At 38.3% G+C, this 17,808-nt stretch overlaps 4 protein-coding genes across 4 annotated transcripts; 2 read left to right on the forward strand and 2 right to left on the reverse strand.

Moving 5' to 3' along the window:
- On the reverse strand, positions 67–4,198 carry LOC18784613 (transmembrane protein 87A). The gene is made up of 5 exons (XM_007217968.2): positions 3,562–4,198; positions 2,132–3,065; positions 1,466–1,561; positions 1,135–1,271; positions 67–581 (listed from the first exon to the last, which is right to left on the reverse strand). The coding sequence occupies exons 1-5, from the start codon at positions 3,807–3,809 to the stop codon at positions 392–394; spliced, it is 1,605 nt and encodes a 534-aa protein (XP_007218030.2). The 5' UTR covers positions 3,810–4,198; the 3' UTR covers positions 67–391.
- LOC18784652 (WRKY transcription factor 55) lies at positions 5,822–8,458 on the forward strand. The gene is made up of 3 exons (XM_020558086.1): positions 5,822–6,614; positions 7,014–7,145; positions 7,670–8,458. The coding sequence occupies exons 1-3, from the start codon at positions 6,055–6,057 to the stop codon at positions 8,181–8,183; spliced, it is 1,206 nt and encodes a 401-aa protein (XP_020413675.1). The 5' UTR covers positions 5,822–6,054; the 3' UTR covers positions 8,184–8,458.
- LOC18787581 (probable WRKY transcription factor 70) lies at positions 8,584–11,002 on the reverse strand. Its single transcript, XM_007219677.2, has 3 exons — positions 10,337–11,002; positions 9,912–10,013; positions 8,584–9,230 (listed from the first exon to the last, which is right to left on the reverse strand). The coding sequence occupies exons 1-3, from the start codon at positions 10,684–10,686 to the stop codon at positions 8,711–8,713; spliced, it is 972 nt and encodes a 323-aa protein (XP_007219739.1). The 5' UTR covers positions 10,687–11,002; the 3' UTR covers positions 8,584–8,710.
- On the forward strand, positions 12,692–17,475 carry LOC18786288 (rhodanese-like domain-containing protein 7). Its single transcript, XM_007217925.2, has 6 exons — positions 12,692–13,329; positions 13,748–13,999; positions 14,114–14,212; positions 14,747–15,040; positions 15,165–16,271; positions 17,250–17,475. The coding sequence occupies exons 1-5, from the start codon at positions 12,967–12,969 to the stop codon at positions 15,528–15,530; spliced, it is 1,374 nt and encodes a 457-aa protein (XP_007217987.1). The 5' UTR covers positions 12,692–12,966; the 3' UTR covers positions 15,531–16,271; positions 17,250–17,475.

Raw genomic sequence — 17,808 nt, forward strand, 5'->3', positions numbered from 1 at the left:
ACAAAAGTTACAAAGAAAAAAGAAAAAAGAAAAAGGAAAATATGATTGCCTTACAAGTTACAACAATTACCAAAGAAAATGACCCTAAAATTAAAAATTAAAAACAATTGCCGAAGGAAATACTCATATCACTTTAGCCTACTTAACCAGCAGTTCACGTGAGTACCTAACTTTTGTCTAATTTCTTCCCCAAATTTACTAGCTTTCTCTAATGCAACCCCACCACTTCCCTCCTCTTCTCTTTTTCACCCTTTTTTCTTTCTCTTTTAGACCTTTCTTTCTACAAGGGAAACAAGAGGTATGGCAGTATAGTAAAGACATATTCCTGCCTATGAATATTTGGTATCCAGAGAAACTCAAAAAGAACACAGGAAGAAAAGAGGGTCATTGATTATTCTCTCTTGTCCTCCTCTAGATCTTCCCCAAGCCCAAACACGTGATGCTCTGCTGCACTTGATGCCTTCCTTTCCTTTCTTTCTAGCTTGGTTGCCAAGTCACTGCCGGCCACCTTAATTCCGCTTCCGGTTAGCGAGATACCCTCCTCGTCAAAGTCATCCCCAGTCTCTTCCGAGTATGCATATCTGGACAACAAGCCCACATTAGTTAAAATTCAAAGTCTCCTTAGCTGGTCTATTAAACATTCCTTAAGAAAGCTACAGTTACCCTATCCTATAGGAGGGAAGACAACAATTGACAATCATTTGGGATATGTTTGTGCACATAGAGTTGAAACTTGGGACAGAATCAAAATCTTTAACGAAATTGAATGATATGTTGTCTTGTCCATTATATTAAACAACTCGGGAAACATATGAAAACACAGTTCAGACATGCAACGCCAATAGAAACTAACTTCACTTAATCATCAGTGTATTATATACTCATCAAGGTTTGGTTTATTAGATTTTGTATGCTGGGCAGCTCCTGTGCTCGTCTGCAGAACGTCACATAAAGTTCATTTCATTTAAAAGTTCTTTTCTTCTCTCTTGGAAAGCATTTTAATGCATGTTTCAATTCATTCAATTCGCATAATGTTTTGAAGTTATACAAGTGGCCATAAAAGCAAAAGCCAACTGAAGCAAACTCAGAAATTTGTAGCATGCAATTAAAAGGAGGTAAGGATTTAGAGGATACCCAGTTGGATTATGAGATGGAGCCCAGAGAACACATATCACCACCAACAGCAAATACGCAAGCAGAGTCCAGAAAGCTGGGATGACCCAGGCTCTTCGCCACAGTTCACTCAACGGGTCGGTCGCATTGAAATACAACTGAACAGACAGATCAGAAGTTCAATTCCTAATTGCACAAATCATACTATCATACACAAAAGAAAACGAAGCAAAAAAGGTATTATTTGATGAAATGACAGTCGGGCAGGAACTATTTGTGAGTTATCGATCACTATAAATGACAATTGGAAGAAATATAAGAGCACGGGAACAGAAAATAAAACAAAACTGACCTCATAACCAATCCAAGCAACAGAGAGCAGCACTGATACTGCAAGGGAATTAGTAAACCTCCGGTACAGCTCAAGTTTGGCCATGCTTCTTCGAATCTGTGCGCACATTAGACAAAGAGACATATGCACTTAGTTTCCTCAGGCTGAATACGAAGTGTTGCATTCTAAAGGCAAGCTAATGAATCATTCCATGTACGTAACAGGCACAAAAAAAATTGTTCCACAGTAAACATCTCAATTATATAGATGGTACCCTGTTCCTAAGCACTGAATACCTTCTAAGATCTTTGGAGGCAGTAATGCAGAAAAAGAGAGAATGGATTCAATTGTGCCCCTCGCATTGAAAAAATGTTGGCTAGGTTTCTAGAATGCGCACACACATCCAAGATAGGAAATATGCCTATTAGTTAGTGACTGTCTGTGCGGATGAAGGTCAAGCCACAATGTAAATTCATGTACTGACAAGGTTTTCTTAATTTTAAATACTTATATTTTACCCAAAGAATTTCACATATTGTGTCTGATGTCTATATATCACCTGCATAACTCTTAAACTTTAGTAATGAGCACAACAACTTATTCCCTTCCCTTCAACAATTGTAAACTACTGGAGAGACACATAGCCTTGTCAATGTAGGAAAGGATGAACATGAAAAATAAGGTTACCTGAAGCTTCTCCAAAGTTTTAGATAATGACGAAAAAATCCAAAGAATAAAACAGGCATCTAAGAGAGCAACCGGTAACACCAGAAAAAGCCTTGCTTTTCCAGAAAAGTCGTTGATATTCCCCAAATGTTCAACAAGCTCAAGTGCTTCTGATGCTACAAAATATGTCACGCCAAGAAGAAGTACTTTCGAGGTTATACCACCGAGAGTTGGCCGCACAACACCATAGCCCATTGAAACCACCAGAAGAAGAAGCCGGGAGACAGTTTTTTTAACAGCACTGAAGGTTACTGCCCATATGGTGATTCCCATTGGTCTGGTTCCAGTGGAATTGAAATTTGCATATTCAAAATACCAAAGGGCCATTTCACACATTCCAAGACCAATTACAGCACTGATGTGGTAGTGCAATTGTATTATATCTTTCCAATACTGTAAAAAGCGAAGAAACCAGAAAAGACCCAGGACAAGGTAAGCTAAAGACATTAGGCCAAAAAATGTCATCAGTGGGGACATTTTTCCAGGTAAATAACCATCAGGGTTCCTCCAAACCGTCCTTCCACTGATTAATGTGCCCACAAGTTCTGGATCACAGAACATAAAGTACAGATAGTACATTCCAGTGCTGTTGATCTCAATAGTTTGGATATCCATGTTAGCCTCTTCATTTTTCCCCTCAAAGAAGGTCTGCATCCTTTTTGGCCCATCAGGGTTGTCTGGGTTTTGTTGGATGATAACCTCTCCAACCTTGCAGGAACCATCCTTGGATAGCTCTGGGGTGCAGCATATTGCCTCAGAGTTCAAATAAGAACCTCCAATCTTCTCCCGGTCCCTAACTTCGAGTACAATAGCCTCAACCAACCCAGTCCTCTGCTGCATCTCATTCTTCTTTTCAGCAGATTCCTTGGTTCTTCGAATGATGATCGATTCAAACCTGAATTTACATATGGCAAGGAAGAATAACCATTCGACTCTTTGGTTCATGCACAGAAACTTACAAAAGACCTCATTTGATAAAACATGTTTAATCAATGAATTTCCCATAGAGCAGCCATCAGTGACATTCTCTCATTGTCTTCTTGTAAAAGCCCAACAGAAAAAGGAAAACAAAAAGGGGTACCCCAAAACACAGCCATTAGGGTTTAATTCATTCTTTTTTTGTCCTAGGTTTCAATGTCATGGTATCAGCCCTCATTGAAAGAAATCAATCAAGCACTGAATGAGAGGCATTGCACATTCAATCCATAAACCCAAGCTTTGAAGAGATAAAAACTCAAAATAATTCACTTTTGCCTAATCAAAACAATTACCAATAACAGAATGAAGAGAACCCATCATTCATTCCCCTAAAACAAACAGATCAAGAACATCCATGGCTCATTGGCTCATAAACAGAAACTAAAAACAGGGAAATGGCAGCTTTGATTTACCTGATGAAAGACTTGCCAATGAGGGGCTTATCTTCAGAAGCAGACTTGCCATTATCAGAGTCAAGTTTAGAAGCATAGAGACCTTCACTTCCTCCATGGAAGAAGAAGGAATTGGAACGACGAATAAAAGAATCGTCTTGGTATTCATGGATCGAAGCAGCAGCTAAAATAATCAAGTGCATAAGCATCAAAATTATTATATACCCTTTTGAACACAGATCAAACCTGACGCTTTCTCTGTGACCCATCTTTGTCTTTGTCTCTGTATCACTTTCTCTGACAACGTTTAATCAAACGGAATGATGAGAATCATAGGAGTTTAGCAGTCTCCAAGATTTGGCTCACCTGTAAAAACAGACACTGTGTTACCATTTAAGTTTTACCCTCCAAACTTACTAAATTTAGAAAGGAGAAAAAACGTTTTTACATGCTATGGAATATATATATTTTAGGAAAAAAAAAAAAAAAAAAACTCTCCCGACGAAAATTCGTCGGGAAATGTAAAGGACTGCCCATTGCCTATGCGCCACGTGTCAAAAGCGTAAAGCCAGCCGGTTATACTATTTATCTAAAAAAAAATTAAAAATCTCGTATAGCCGATCGGCTATACTATTTATTAAAAGAACAAAAGAGGACCCCCGCCTATCGATTAGGCGGCCACGTGTCAAAATAGGTCTAGCCGTGCGGCTTTATTATTTTTTAAACCCGAGTATAGCCGCGCGGCTATACTATTTATATATAAAGGGAGCTGCCCATCGCCTAGGCGCTACGTGTCAAATAAACTAAAGCCGAGCGGCTATACTATTTTTAAATAAAAATTAGGAAAAACCGAGTATAGCCGCACGGTAAAATTTTTAAAAATAGTATAGCCGAACGGCTAAACTATTACTAAAATCAAAAGAGGACCCGCCTAGAGATTAGGTGTCTAAGTGTCAAAATAAGTCGAGCCGAGCGGCTATACAGCCGCTCGGCTATAATATTTTTGAAAAATAAATAAAACGCAAGATATATATATATATAACTCATCTTGCATTTTCGGTGATATTATAACTCATCAAAATGAAAATTACAAACATTTCTTGCCTCTTTATTTATTTATTTATTTATTGGGTAACCAAATTCTTAACTCTGGAGAAAATCTCACTGAGAGTCTGAGAGGAGAAGAAATCAAAATCTGACTTGAATATCTCTCTACATCAATGTGTGCATTGTCTTCTTCTGATTAATAAAATTTCCCCTTTGGGTTTCAATTTCAAACCAAAAACAAAAGATCACATTGTAGATTATTACTAATTCTGGTCATCTAATTTTCAATTGATATATATATATATAGTTTGTGGGCCCTCTTTGTTCAATATCTAGTTTTCATGGCTTATTGCCACCTGCAATTGATAAAGACTGGTAGTTGCAATGGCATGCCCTTGTTCATGCTTGCTAGGGACATACGCGATATTCTACTTAGCACCCAAAGAAGACAACCTTTGAATGAGTTTGCAGCAACAGGATTTTTCCTTTTTTTGGTCGAATGCAGCAACAGGACTTGCTACTTGAAGGTTTTTAGGGTTTTGTTCTGGGTAGATGTTTGATAAAGAGTGGTAATTGCATGGTGGTGGTCAGGTTTGATCACACCAAAATTGGGTGAGGGTGAAGTTGAGAAGAAAATGAGATTGCTTAAAGATTCCTACTCTTTTGTGTTATAATACGCAAGGGGACTTGTGTTGAAGCCTCTTTTGTTGTTGTTGTTGTTGTTGTTGTTGTTGTTGTTGTTGTTGTTAACAATCTTGGGTGTGTTCGAGGTACATTTTTAGGTGTAAACACATGTAAAGTTTTTCTTTATGTCGCAAAATATTTGCGTGTCACGATTTGATTGTTATGTAATTTTATTAATTCATGTGTCATTATATGAACGAGAGACATAATTAATATGTCATAAACCTAATGATATAAAATTTATAGATGTACACTTGTTATAACATAAATGAATCGATAACACCATTTAACGATGCAACCGTTACAGAAAAATTTGACCTCTCCATCTTACATTTTTTCATGGAAACGACGGAAGGGACCCACGGAATCTTGACTGCGCTGATTGGGCTATGAGACTGTCCAGTTTCCATTAAAGTAAATAATGGACGACATATTGGTCAGGAGGTACCTTCAACGTCGGGGCAGGGGTTTCAAACACAAATGACCACAGCAACTAGTTGAGTAACATTTTCCTTCAATTAATTTCCTCAATACTCTAGCAATAATAAGTTGATAATTTCAAACCTCAGAAAAAATCTCAAAAATGGTCCAACAAAATTGGTTTCAATGAAGCAAGGTCTTCTTCTAGACTAAAAGGAAGAGAAACAGAATGGTTTGAAATCCCAAATAGAGACCAAATGACCAAGACCAAGTCATAGATGCATACTTTCCCAAATATTTTTGTACCGTGTAAAAGAAACACAAATACCATTGAATCATTTCCTCAGCCCTTCTTTCTTTTTGATGGTGCACCAACACAGAAGCCTCACGAAAGCTTATATTCAGCTCCCTTTTAAATTTCCTCACCACCATAACATGTTCAAATCAAAGACAAGCCAAAAAGAACCAAAACAGCAGCTAGAAGCCATGGATGAAACCACAGTTTCTTTGATCCTTCATGCTTGTAAGTTAGCCAGAGACCTTGAATCAAACCTACCCAACTTGGCCAACCAGCCCAACTTGCTCTCAAACTCCTTGGATGAGATCACAAGGAATTTTGTTACAGCCAGAGAGAGAGTGTATGGTCAAGATCCAAGTACTTCTTCATCTCTGCACAACATGCTTACTCTTGCGCACCAGCAGCAGATTGGTACAAGTCAAGTACAAGAATGGCTGAGGTCTAGTTATGCACAACAAGCGATGGACATTATCCAAACCCAACTTGTAGCTGATCAGAAGGAAGTTAAGATTGGCGGCTGCATCGATGACGGTGATGCAGAGGTTAAGGGCCTTCAGGCAATGGATATAGTATCAGCTTCTGACACGAACATTGCTTCATCATCCTCACAAAGACCGAGAAGAAGGTAACTGTGTAGCCTTAGATTATGTAAATTTTCTATTTGATCTTAGTTTGCACATGCAATTAAAAACAATGTCTTGAATTATTGTCTTGAATTATTGCTTTTGTCATTTGAAACAACTTTAGTAAGTTGCGAAGAAGAATTAAGGAAAATGTGCAGAAAGCAGAAGAGCATTACCAAGCTGTTTCTTAGAAAAAGACCCCTATATAAAAGCATATATACCATTTCTGTCTTTTACTGCGTGAACCAAATAAATTTTTCTGACTGTTTTGGAAGCATGCAAATATTTGATGTTTTATAGGCACAAGAAAAGCTTTGTTGTAATTGGTAAGCAAGTTCATATATTGTCTTTGTGGACAGTTGGGCTAACAGCTTTGTGTTCATTTAAAATTAATTAAATAGGAAGGATGAGGGATTAATCAGCAAAATAACAGTTCCAGCACCTCGGATTGGAAATACTGAAATCCCACCAGAGGATGGCTTCACTTGGAGAAAATATGGTCAGAAGGAGATCATGGGCTCCAGGTTCCCAAGGTAATTTATTTTTTTTCTTTTCATATTGACACAAGGAACTTCACCCGAAGTTTTGTATTCGATTTCCCCTCCACCGATATTGTTTGTTTAGATTGAAGGTTACAGCTTATTTGACACATTCAATTCAAAGATATACCAGCTTATATATATGCCAGCTTGAGTGAGTGATTATCAGAGATTGGAGCTCTTTGATTCAAGTTGGTATAATTAATTAGTGTCATTTTTTTTAATGTTAGCTAGCTTTTACCTTCGTTTATGATTAGCGGAATGAAATATTCATGGGGTTGACCAAAATTGACTTGGTCAGCATTCAAATAGTTTTGACTGGAACTTGGTAAATGGTCTTGAATTCCACTGATCAATCTGCTCCTTAGTAAATGCGCAGACCTCTGTCCAGAGTGGAGCATTGACTAGAGAATGTTCCATTCAACTAGCCATATATATATATATTCTCTAAATTTAAATGTTGGGTCATAATTAACTACCATGAATTAATTAAATAATTAACCACACATCTCTTTCAGGGGTTACTATAGGTGCACCCACCAAAAGCTCTACAATTGCCCAGCCAAGAAGCAAGTCCAGAGGCTTAACAATGATCCCTTAACATTTGAAGTAATGTACAGAGGTGAACATACTTGTCACATGTCAGCCACTGCACCTTCAGTTCCACCACCATCAGCAGAACATCATAATGCTACGCAAGGGAGTCTGGCCCAAACCCTAGCAACTACCACAACCACTGACCCTCCTACAGCATCTCTATGGCTGTCCATGGACTTTAACCCAATTAGAGGAGGCAGCGGCAGCAGCAGTAGGATGATAGGCGGCGACCGTGGCGGTGGTGGTGGAGGCAGTGGTGATGGTGCAGGCACATCCACCACCACGCGCTACGGTAAAGAAGTTGACTTTCCTGTGGTGGATTGGGCTGACGCAATGTTCAATTCAGGCAGCAGCAGCAGCAATAGTATGGATTTTATTTTCCATTCTGCTGAAAACAAATGGGAGTCAGAGGACAAGAAAAACGGAGGCCAGTAGCAGGATATGCTAGTACTTTCGGCCGGCAGCTGGCCAAATTTTCCTTGTAACGTTCTTTAGTCAATGGGACCATAGGAGCTGATTAGTCAACCAATTCATCAGAGTCAGTCAACCTAAACTTCTAGGAAAGTTCATTAATTAAAGTTTCACAGGTGTTTGTAACAAGGTGTCCAAATTCACCACGTAATGCGTTCATGTGTTTACCGTCAACTTTATGTGGATTTAAATTTGTATCTCATAGTTAGTCATAGTGTAGCAGGTATACGGAGGAAATTGATCTGTTGATCTATTCTTTACTTGAGAACTTCTCAATTAGACATTTACAAACTTTTGATTTTGTATCCTGTGGCCATTCATGTTATTTGTAATGTGGAGAAACATAAGTTTCCTAACTCAAAACTGATTATAAACATCATTATTGAATGCTACTGGGAATTGACAAATGATGTGAGAACGTGTCTTAAGTGACATCAATCTAGCAAATTACAAGAAAAGGCTAGCTTAGCTTAGCATCAACAACACTATTATTACAAGGAGTTCTTAGGAAATTCAACTTCATCAAAATTAAAATCACCATCGAAATCGATAGACTTGACCACGAAATCCATGTCCAAGTACATGTTTGAAACCACATCCTCATTATCAGACCCCATCTTGGTAGACACACACATTGCTGCAGGGTCACACAAAGCAAAATCATCCTTGAAATCAGACCACAGATGATTAGTCTCCAATGAGGAAAGGTTGTCTGTTAGGTCACTTGGTGTTGGTGTCCCTTCCTTGTATTCTTCCTGTTTTACAATGGGAATTGCTGATGAGCCAAAGAAATCATGGTTTTGCTTGTTTGGGCTCCCAGATTCTGAGCTCACAGTCTGAGATTCCCAATGATCAGAGGAGCCTATGAACATCTGTGGAGGGACCATGCTTTTGCATGTGTGCTGGCCAATGTATGTGGTTTGGTACAGGCGAGGGCTGTCTTGGACTTGCTGGACTTGTTTGGTTGCTCTGCAGTTCTGATCATACTTGCGTGTGCATCGGAAGTAAGCTCTGTCAACCAAAGCCAATGAGATAAATATGTTAGCCTTTTTGTGGTAATTACCAAGAGAAAAAGAACAAAGAAAAAATCCCAACCCAGAATCAATAAGCATAAATAGAATTCAGTTTTTGTTTTCTGTTACGTATGAAGTTCTTTATTGATAAAAGTCTATGCATGTTTGGTTCCCTTGTTTCTTTAATGGCTTTCAAAAGCACTGCTGCAATAATTGCTGGGCCCTGCTATTTTAACTTTATGTGGCTTAAGGTATTTGGAAAATAGAAGATAAATTTTATGTGTCTGTCATCCCATCAGACGTGAAATGTGAACCCAACTTTTTTTCTTTGGACTGAAATGGGAACCCAACTTTGGTTGTTACAATTCCTTCCTTTCGTTTGCAGTTTCGGATTCCCTTATTCTTTTATACCAGCGATGATATACTCTAACTTAATCTAATCCGTAGATTTAGACAAGTCCCTCGACGGGACGGAATGGAGACGGAACTAGGATGGGGATGGGGCAAAAAATAGGAATGGTATTGTCATACTCGGCCCTAAGCTGTTACAATCTTTGTCTATTGGAAAGGAAATTTGAACGTGGGTGTAAGGGTAACTTATATTTTTAACAGTGGGATGATGCATAGGCCAAAAGGGAATTTATTAATTTTTTAGAGTAAAAAAAAGGTAAAACCTAACCTTGGATATGGAGCATTGAGGATTTCCTTTTGGCCATACTTTCTCCAAGCCCGGCCATCTTCAATTGCAGGAGAGACTGTTGTCCATGATTGGGAAGTCTTTCTGCAACCAAGAAGATGAAACAGCCATGTCAAACCACAGAAGCTAAAACAGTGAAACACCTAATTAACTGTGTTAAGAAAATTGAGATTTGCTATAAAAGAAAGTCCCAAAGATAAAGGCTCAACAAATATGCTGGAAAACTAGGCATAAATATCCAACTCCTTGTCATATCACATATCTTCCTTAACCCAAAAGGCAAGAGATTTGCAAATCTTTTAGTAAAATGACAATATAACCCAAAAAACAAAACCACAAGAAGAAGAAGAAGAAAACAGAAACTGGCAAACAATTATTCAGATATGAGAGATCATTCAAATCAGTACCTTCTCTTGTAGCAACCTCTCCGATCCTTGGAACCCTGCACCTTCCTACTCTCGCCGGAATCTCCAGAGCTCCGGTCGTCACAATGCGAATGGGAAGGCTCCGGTTTGATCTGATAAACCTCACCAAAAGCACCAGACTGGTGATCTTCATGGCCATCACCTGGGTTCTTCTTCTCAGCAGCCAAAACAGAGAGACTCTCTGTAAAACTTGTCATGATCTTCACCACAAGCTCCTCAGCTGAGGCCGACCCATGATCTCCAAGGGGCTTGTGAAGCAGCATCTGAAGCTCAGTCGCCGTCTTCTTCCCTTCAACTAGCTCCTTGATCAGTCTCTTGTGGTTGCTTCCCATTTGGTTTTTTAATTAGGCTGCTCTGTTTTTTGCTCTGTTCTGGATTTTTTTTTTTTTTTTTTTTTTTTTTGGGGGTGCTGGTGTCTGTGTTTTTGTGTGAAAAACGAAAATCTGAAATGGGTGTGTCTGGATGGGATGAGAGAAGGAGGGGATATGGCTTTTATGATATAAGAAAAGGAAAGAGGGAAGCAATTCAATGGAAGATGAAAGGAAGGAGCTGAAAGCCATACAATTTAAAAGTAAAAGAGAAAATTCCACTGAAATGCTTACATTGGTTGAGCTGACGTCATGGTAGTGATGTAAAGCTGACAGCATTTGAGCTTTCATTTTCAAGCCACCTGGCAGGTTGTGCTTGCTACTATTTTACTATCTTTCAAAAATATTGTTTGGTACAATAAAGTGTTATATATTATTCAATGTATATCCACTGATCAGATTCTGGCTGGCTATACTTTTCTTATAATAAGTCATCTTAATCTTTAATATGATTTTTTGTTCACTAATCAACTTTCATAACCCTAATCATAGCATTTGAAAATTTCTAACCATAATTTTTAAAGCTAAAAAGCCAAGCTTATGCTTTTTTAATTACATACTATGCGGTCAATGAGATATGGCCTAGTGGATAATAGTATTGACTTGTAGGAGATTGACTTGTAGGAGGTCTCAAGTTCAAATTCTCACGATATCATAGTTTTTTGTGTGTGTGTGTGTATGAGAGAGAGATCGGCCCTTGTGGTTTAGACTATCATTTGTACTTTTAAAAAAAAGTACAAAGTATGCCAACGAGATCTAGCTCAGTTAAAAATTGCCTTAACTTGCAGACTAGTGGTCTCAAGTTCGAACTCTTATGACACCTTAGCAATGCATGTGAGAAAAACTCTCCTCTCTTATAGTTTAGACAATTCCTTATATTAAAAAAATATGTATAATTAATATGTGAAGATAATTTTGAAATTACATATATTGGAAAGAGAAAAAAAGAAACAGAGGAAAAAAAAAACACACAATCTAGAAGCATTAACTACAACAAGTTGCATTGGAATTTATGCAGTATCACATGCAAGTTGCAACTCATCCTAAACATTGCTTTCTAAGGTCTTATTAGTTGGGATCTTTTGATTGGGCAATGTGTTGGACTTTTTCATCTGAATATTAAAGCAAATTAAATTTACACAATACATATGGTTGCCATGGAACCTTAGTTTCTAACATGGATGTGCCAAATTTCCCTATAGAGATAATGCAACCAAACCGTATTCTTAGGGTCATCGCTTTCAACGTGTAGCCCTTTACCCTTTTGAAAAGTATATTATTATCCAGCTCCCACCACACCAGCCCTTCATCCCTAGGTCTAATTGGCTTGTTTTCCCATTTATCATTGCACAACCATTATTATTTAATTACAAACTAACTTATTTTCGAAAATATATATATATATAGAAAGCATTTTAGGAGTCGTTAGAGTTCTCAAAAGGGTAAGTACTATAAAATAAGTTAACTTAGAATCTTAAGAGTCGTAATCTATAAATATATAAAGAGATTGCCTACAATGATTCAGTGTTGTAGTCCTTAATTTGAAGGAATTTGTTTTTATCCTTGAGAAATAAAAGTCATTTCTGAAAAAATCTAGGTGTTGATGTGACACATTTTAACTATCGATATTTTTGTCTTCAAAATTGTTATTAAATTTTAAAAACGAGTCTTATTTTCACATTGATTGATAGTAACACTGAATGTATCTTAACTCGTTAAAATTTTCATTAATGATATGAGCTATTTAAGTCATTCAAGAAATATGTACACATCATGTTAATTATTATGAGGGAAAAAAATAGCTAAGAGAATTTGCACACATTATTACTAACGTCTTCATTTTGCTGATCATACGCGACGCAAGTTTGATTAAGCGTAATACCAAGTTTTAACATACGCAACGCAACCAGAGAGAGTATATTTAACCAGTTATGTGGCTCTGCAGACGCGATTTGGATCGTTGGATGTAGGAGCGAATCAGGGCATAATCGACGTTACCTATTTTCCAGATTCGCGAATTGACCTCAGACTATTTTATCCTTTCCCGCTACAAATATACGACGACGCCATGATTGGATAAAGCCACGCAGCTAACGCAATATCCACAGGCCACGTGATCCCGCTAATATTATTCACGGACATAATTGTAAATTCAGCCATCGAGTCCAAATACAGAAGCCTCCAGCAGTATACTCTACGCTAAGGTTCAGACCCACAAAAAATAAAAATAAAAATAAAAACTCTATGCTAAGGTGTACTGCACCTCCACCACTCTCACTGAGGATGCTATCGTCACCTTCACTGCGCTCCATAACCCCTAACCCTAGATTGCACCCCACCTCGTCAATTTCCGAACCGTCTAATCGCCATCCTCAACTGTTCTTTAACCCCGTCAGGATTTCACTCTGTGATTCTCACGGCGTCCCTCAAAGCATGACGCTCTCAAGGTGCTTCTCTGGCCAAACCAGTCCCGTCCCCATTTCGAGCTCACCAGAATCGAATAACTCGGATTCTCAAATTCTCGTGGTGGTCTCCTTCTACAAGTTTGCTGATTTTCCTGACCATGCTCGTTTGCGGCAACCCTTGAAGCTGCTCTGCGAGGAACTGGTACACCTTCTTAATCTACATTTCTTTATTTCTTTACTTGTTTAGTTTGTTATTGGTTGAATTCCATGAATTTTTAAATTTATGTGGTGCTTTTCTTTAGTGGAAGTAATTTTAAGTCTGTAGGCGTTGTTGGGTTAGTTTGAGTGAGCTTAGCAAATTTCGAACTTAATTTGTTTTGGCTAATTAGCATATGTTAAAGTCCGGTTTGTGACATTCTGTTATCAATTTATTGTTGGAAATCTTAATTTGGCGCTTAGCAATTCTCAAAAGCCTGCATCATAATTGCATTTTCATTTTTTTATGGCTTAGAATATCCAGGACCTTTCATCCCCATGTCGTATTATTCGATTCTGTTTACTCTTTCTTCCAGAGCTTATGTACTGTATAGTCCGTACCTCACCAAGCTGATCATGTCCAGCGTGTTTCAGGTGGTATCATACTTGCACCAGAAGGCATCAACGGCAGCATATGTGGGACCCGAGAATCAGTGGAGAAAGTTCTTGCGTTCATTCAAAGCGATGACCGCCTCAAGGAACTACGAAGAGTGGAATCACCTGTGAGCCCCGAGGAGGAAGCAATCCATCATGGACACACTAGCTGTTCTCCTCTGGCAGCAGGGGAAGATGCACCCTTCAGATGGGATCATGTGAGGGTCAAGTTGAAGAAGGAGGTATGGGTTATTGAATATTACAAACTTTATTTTGAACTTGTGGGATACATTTTGTTGTTCTCATTTGTGGGGTGGTTCTCACTATTCATTTTCTTCTCGCACATGTTTAAGCAGATTGTTAGTCTTGGAATGCCGGCTGTATCGCCAATTGAGAAGGTTGGAAAGTATGTGAGTCCAAGGGATTGGAATGCATTGATTAGTGATCCAGATACAGTGAGTACTTTCTTCATTATATTGGTTTCTTCGTATGCTGGTGAGCTGTAATCAAATTTCTTTGATATGCAGAATGTATAATGGTCTTATTGCTTTTGAGTTCAGTATTTTGAGTATAGTCTGTATAGACTTAGCAGTATATTGTCCAGCTTTACCAAGTACGTTGGAAAAGTTGACCTTGATGACTTGGTTTTGATTCTAACAAAATCATGATTTTTAACACCTGGACATTAAACCCCAAGAATTTATAGTATCTTTATAAAGTTGTTTTGATAAATGCTGGAATATCATCATAGTTTGTAAAAAAAATTAGCGTCAATATCAAACTGTAACACTTCAAATGTACAAATTTTTACATGGCAGAATTGTCTACATTTTCACATGTTGTGTTTGTTTTATTATTATATTCACTTCGCATGAATGAATTGCCGCTGATGATATTATCATGTAGTATGTACTATGTAGACATAAATGAATGCACTGAGATATGGGTTGACCTGCACCGTCTCAATTTTGACACACGCACTTATCCAGGTAGTTATTGATGTGCGCAATAATTATGAAACTAGAATAGGGAAGTTCAAGGGAGCAGTTGATCCTCATACTAGAGCATTCCGGGAGTTCCCCTCTTGGGTAGAGGATGAGTTTCAACCTTCGGAACCTGAGAACGGGCATTCAGAAGTGGAAGTCTATGGTGCAAATGGAAGCACCGAAAACCAGCTAGAGATCTCAAAACCAAAAACACCTCAGCGAGTTGCCATGTACTGTACTGGGGGCATTAGATGCGAGAAAGCTTCAAGTTTTCTCCTTAGCAAAGGTTTCGAAGAGGTGAATTTTCTGCTACAAATTTTGGTCTCAATCTAGAGTGTCAAGATTATTTCTTGGCACGAACTGGTTTGTGAAGGTTAAAAACTGTGTTGCTGATTATTTGATTTATATCCATCTTTCTCAGGTTTATCATCTAGAAGGTGGAATTCTGAAGTATCTTGAGGAAGTTCCAGAGACAGAGAGCCTGTGGGAGGGAGAGTGCTTTGTCTTTGACAAGAGGGTATCAGTTGAGCATGGGTTCGCACAGGGAACTCACAAGTTATGCTATGGTTGTAAGCAACCAGTCAGTGATGCTGATATGGAGTCTCCTCAGTGGGAATATGGAGTTTCTTGTCCGTACTGTTACTCGTCAAAATCTGATGAAGAGAAGGAGAGGGCAAGAGCTCGACAAAGACAATTTGAGACATGGGGGGTAATCGGCGGCCCAGACAAGGGGCGTAAACTGGATAGTGTCAAGCAGAGCAGTACTCAATTCCCAAATTCAATTTAAATAGGGACTTAGGACAAAAAGAATGTTTTGAAAATATGAGTTCTAGTTCTATATCTTCTTGACTGTTTTTGACTAGGGATACAATTTATGGAAATGTTGAATGATATAAGTCAGGCCTTGAGAACACTTTGTGTTTTGTTTCGGCTCAGGCTTAGCCTGCATTTGAAGTGTTGCAATGCAATTCTCCACATTTAGCTCTCTGTTTTTAAGTTTGCTTAACGCCTTCAAACAGAATTTTACAAGGTCAAATTAATTCCTAAAAATTGGGAAAAAAAAAAGAACAAAAAGAAAATAAATAATTTTACCTGATAAAGGAAAATAAAGAAAATGTTATACATTTATAATATTTAACAGGCTAGCGATTAGCAGGGTCCCACGAAATGAGAATAATCCAACGGCAGATAATCAATGATCAGAATAGTCGACGGCAGCAGATGAATGACTGTTACAGCGAATGCAGAATTTATTATTTACACACGAAACCCACCATTGATTTGACAGATTGTGCGAACTGAGGAACAAAGATTCGAGCATTAATTGGGTGATTTTAGGGTTAGGGCTGAGAATTGAGGATTGAGGAGTGAGGAGTGTGGACGACTCAAAAATCAGAGGAGAGTAATGGCGGGTGAATTGAGTGCTTTCAGGTTCATGAAGTCAAGGCATCGTCCCCATACCACTGATCTTCAAGCCGCTGCCGGGTGGGGTATCGCCGCCGTCACCGGTGCTCTTTGGCTCGTCCAGGTCAATCAATCCCTCTCTTTCATTTCTTCTTCTCCTTCGATTGTCCATGGCCTCTAGTAGATCGCGCCTTTTATGTTCTTCTTTCTTTTTGAATATAAATCATCATTCTTTGTGTGTAAAATATAATCAAAGCATGTCAAAAAGGCTTTCTTTTTTCAGAGGATTTGCATGAAGACTAATTAATTCAACTATTGATTTGACAGTGTTTATATGATTGCAAATTATTTTTGCTAGAATTTTTGGTTTATTGGTATAGGAAATCTCGATTCAATGGGATCAAGCTCTGATGCATGTGTTTTCTGATTGAGTAGTTTTCTTTTTGCTGAAACCTTCTGTGTATTTTCTGATAATTTTGGACAGATGAGAAATTGTTTTCCTCTTCAGACATATCTGGTAGCACAGTTAGAGACTTGTTTTCATTTGCTATGTAAGAAAGGGCAACCTATAATTTTAGGAAGAAGCGAAAATAATTAAAACCATCAGCACATAATTTTAGTCATGTAAAATTGATCCGGGTCCCGGGGGGTCGCTGTTCTTGTTGTAGATGAAATGCAACTTGCTCAGCAGCTGTGCTTGGGCTATCAAAATTAGACTTTTGATATGTCAGCTTTCGTTAGATGAAATCCATCTTAAATTTTGATGTGCAAGCATCCATTTCGATTGTTCTCCTTGCCAATTTTCTTTAAATTTCAACCAATCGATAGCTTCACGCTCGCACGCACATGCACACGTGCTTCATTGCCGGAGATCTTAGGAGGGATTTATGTGGATAATGTTTGAAGTTTTTGATATTAAAAACTCCTCTGACTGACTTAGAGATTACTGGAGTAAGTCATGATGGAGTGTTTATAAGCGCCATTGATGTTTTGCACTTTCACAGAATCCATGTGTACATGAACATCACTGCAACTCTACCTTCTTAAATCATTAATTAAATCATATTTGTCTAATATTTTGTTATTCTATGAATTTTTGCAGCCATTTGATTGGCTGAGGAAGACCTTTTTGGAGAAGCCGGAGCCTGAAGACAAGTGAAAATGGAATTGAACATTCTGGTAAAACTCTGTTTGATGAGACTGATGACCATATGGGAAATGTTGTTTTGATGAGACTACAATGGATAGAGTTTGTGCGAATAATAATCGTCTAGTTTTCGTACTTGATTTAATTGTTAATTACATGCAAACCCTTTCTTTGCACTAATTCCTGGTTCTTGTTTATGCCATTCCCGCAATTTTACTCTCTGCTTTCTGTTTGAACATATGGAATTCTATAAGACGAACAAGCCCACAATATTAGCTATGAGCCCTTCTCCATAACAGGAAAGCTTTGTTGATTTGCTCCGGTTTCTTTCCCACTACATACATACAGACGATATTGGGGGAGAGGGATTTTGGACACAAGACCTCGGGTGCAGAGATAACTTTAATGCCCAAAATACCAATGTTTTTGTGTTTGGGTCATTGCCCTAGCTTGGAGACCAAGCCCATATACATCATAAGAAAAGCCATCTGTCCTCGCTCCCAAATTGAAAGCC

This window comes from Prunus persica, chromosome G2 (genome assembly GCF_000346465.2).
Source record: "Prunus persica cultivar Lovell chromosome G2, Prunus_persica_NCBIv2, whole genome shotgun sequence".
Taxonomy (NCBI): domain Eukaryota; kingdom Viridiplantae; phylum Streptophyta; class Magnoliopsida; order Rosales; family Rosaceae; genus Prunus; species Prunus persica.

Coding starts and splice junctions, on each gene's coding strand:
- LOC18784613 (XM_007217968.2), bottom strand. CDS start 3,809: ATGGGTCACAGAGAAAGCGTCAGGTTTGATCTGTGTTCAAAAGGGTAT. Junction 1,562..2,131: donor AAACTTTGGAGAAGCTTCAG/GTAACCTTATTT, acceptor ATGTGCGCACAG/ATTCGAAGAAGCATGGCCAA. Junction 582..1,134: donor CCATCTCATAATCCAACTGG/GTATCCTCTAAA, acceptor CTTGTTGTCCAG/ATATGCATACTCGGAAGAGA.
- LOC18784652 (XM_020558086.1), top strand. CDS start 6,055: ATGGTGCACCAACACAGAAGCCTCACGAAAGCTTATATTCAGCTCCCT. Junction 6,615..7,013: donor TCACAAAGACCGAGAAGAAG/GTAACTGTGTAG, acceptor TTAATTAAATAG/GAAGGATGAGGGATTAATCA. Junction 7,146..7,669: donor ATGGGCTCCAGGTTCCCAAG/GTAATTTATTTT, acceptor CATCTCTTTCAG/GGGTTACTATAGGTGCACCC.
- LOC18787581 (XM_007219677.2), bottom strand. CDS start 10,686: ATGGGAAGCAACCACAAGAGACTGATCAAGGAGCTAGTTGAAGGGAAG. Junction 10,014..10,336: donor AGAGGTTGCTACAAGAGAAG/GTACTGATTTGA, acceptor TCTTGGTTGCAG/AAAGACTTCCCAATCATGGA. Junction 9,231..9,911: donor CTCAATGCTCCATATCCAAG/GTTAGGTTTTAC, acceptor TTTGGTTGACAG/AGCTTACTTCCGATGCACAC.
- LOC18786288 (XM_007217925.2), top strand. CDS start 12,967: ATGCTAAGGTGTACTGCACCTCCACCACTCTCACTGAGGATGCTATCG. Junction 13,330..13,747: donor AGCTGCTCTGCGAGGAACTG/GTACACCTTCTT, acceptor GATCATGTCCAG/CGTGTTTCAGGTGGTATCAT. Junction 15,041..15,164: donor TTAGCAAAGGTTTCGAAGAG/GTGAATTTTCTG, acceptor CATCTTTCTCAG/GTTTATCATCTAGAAGGTGG.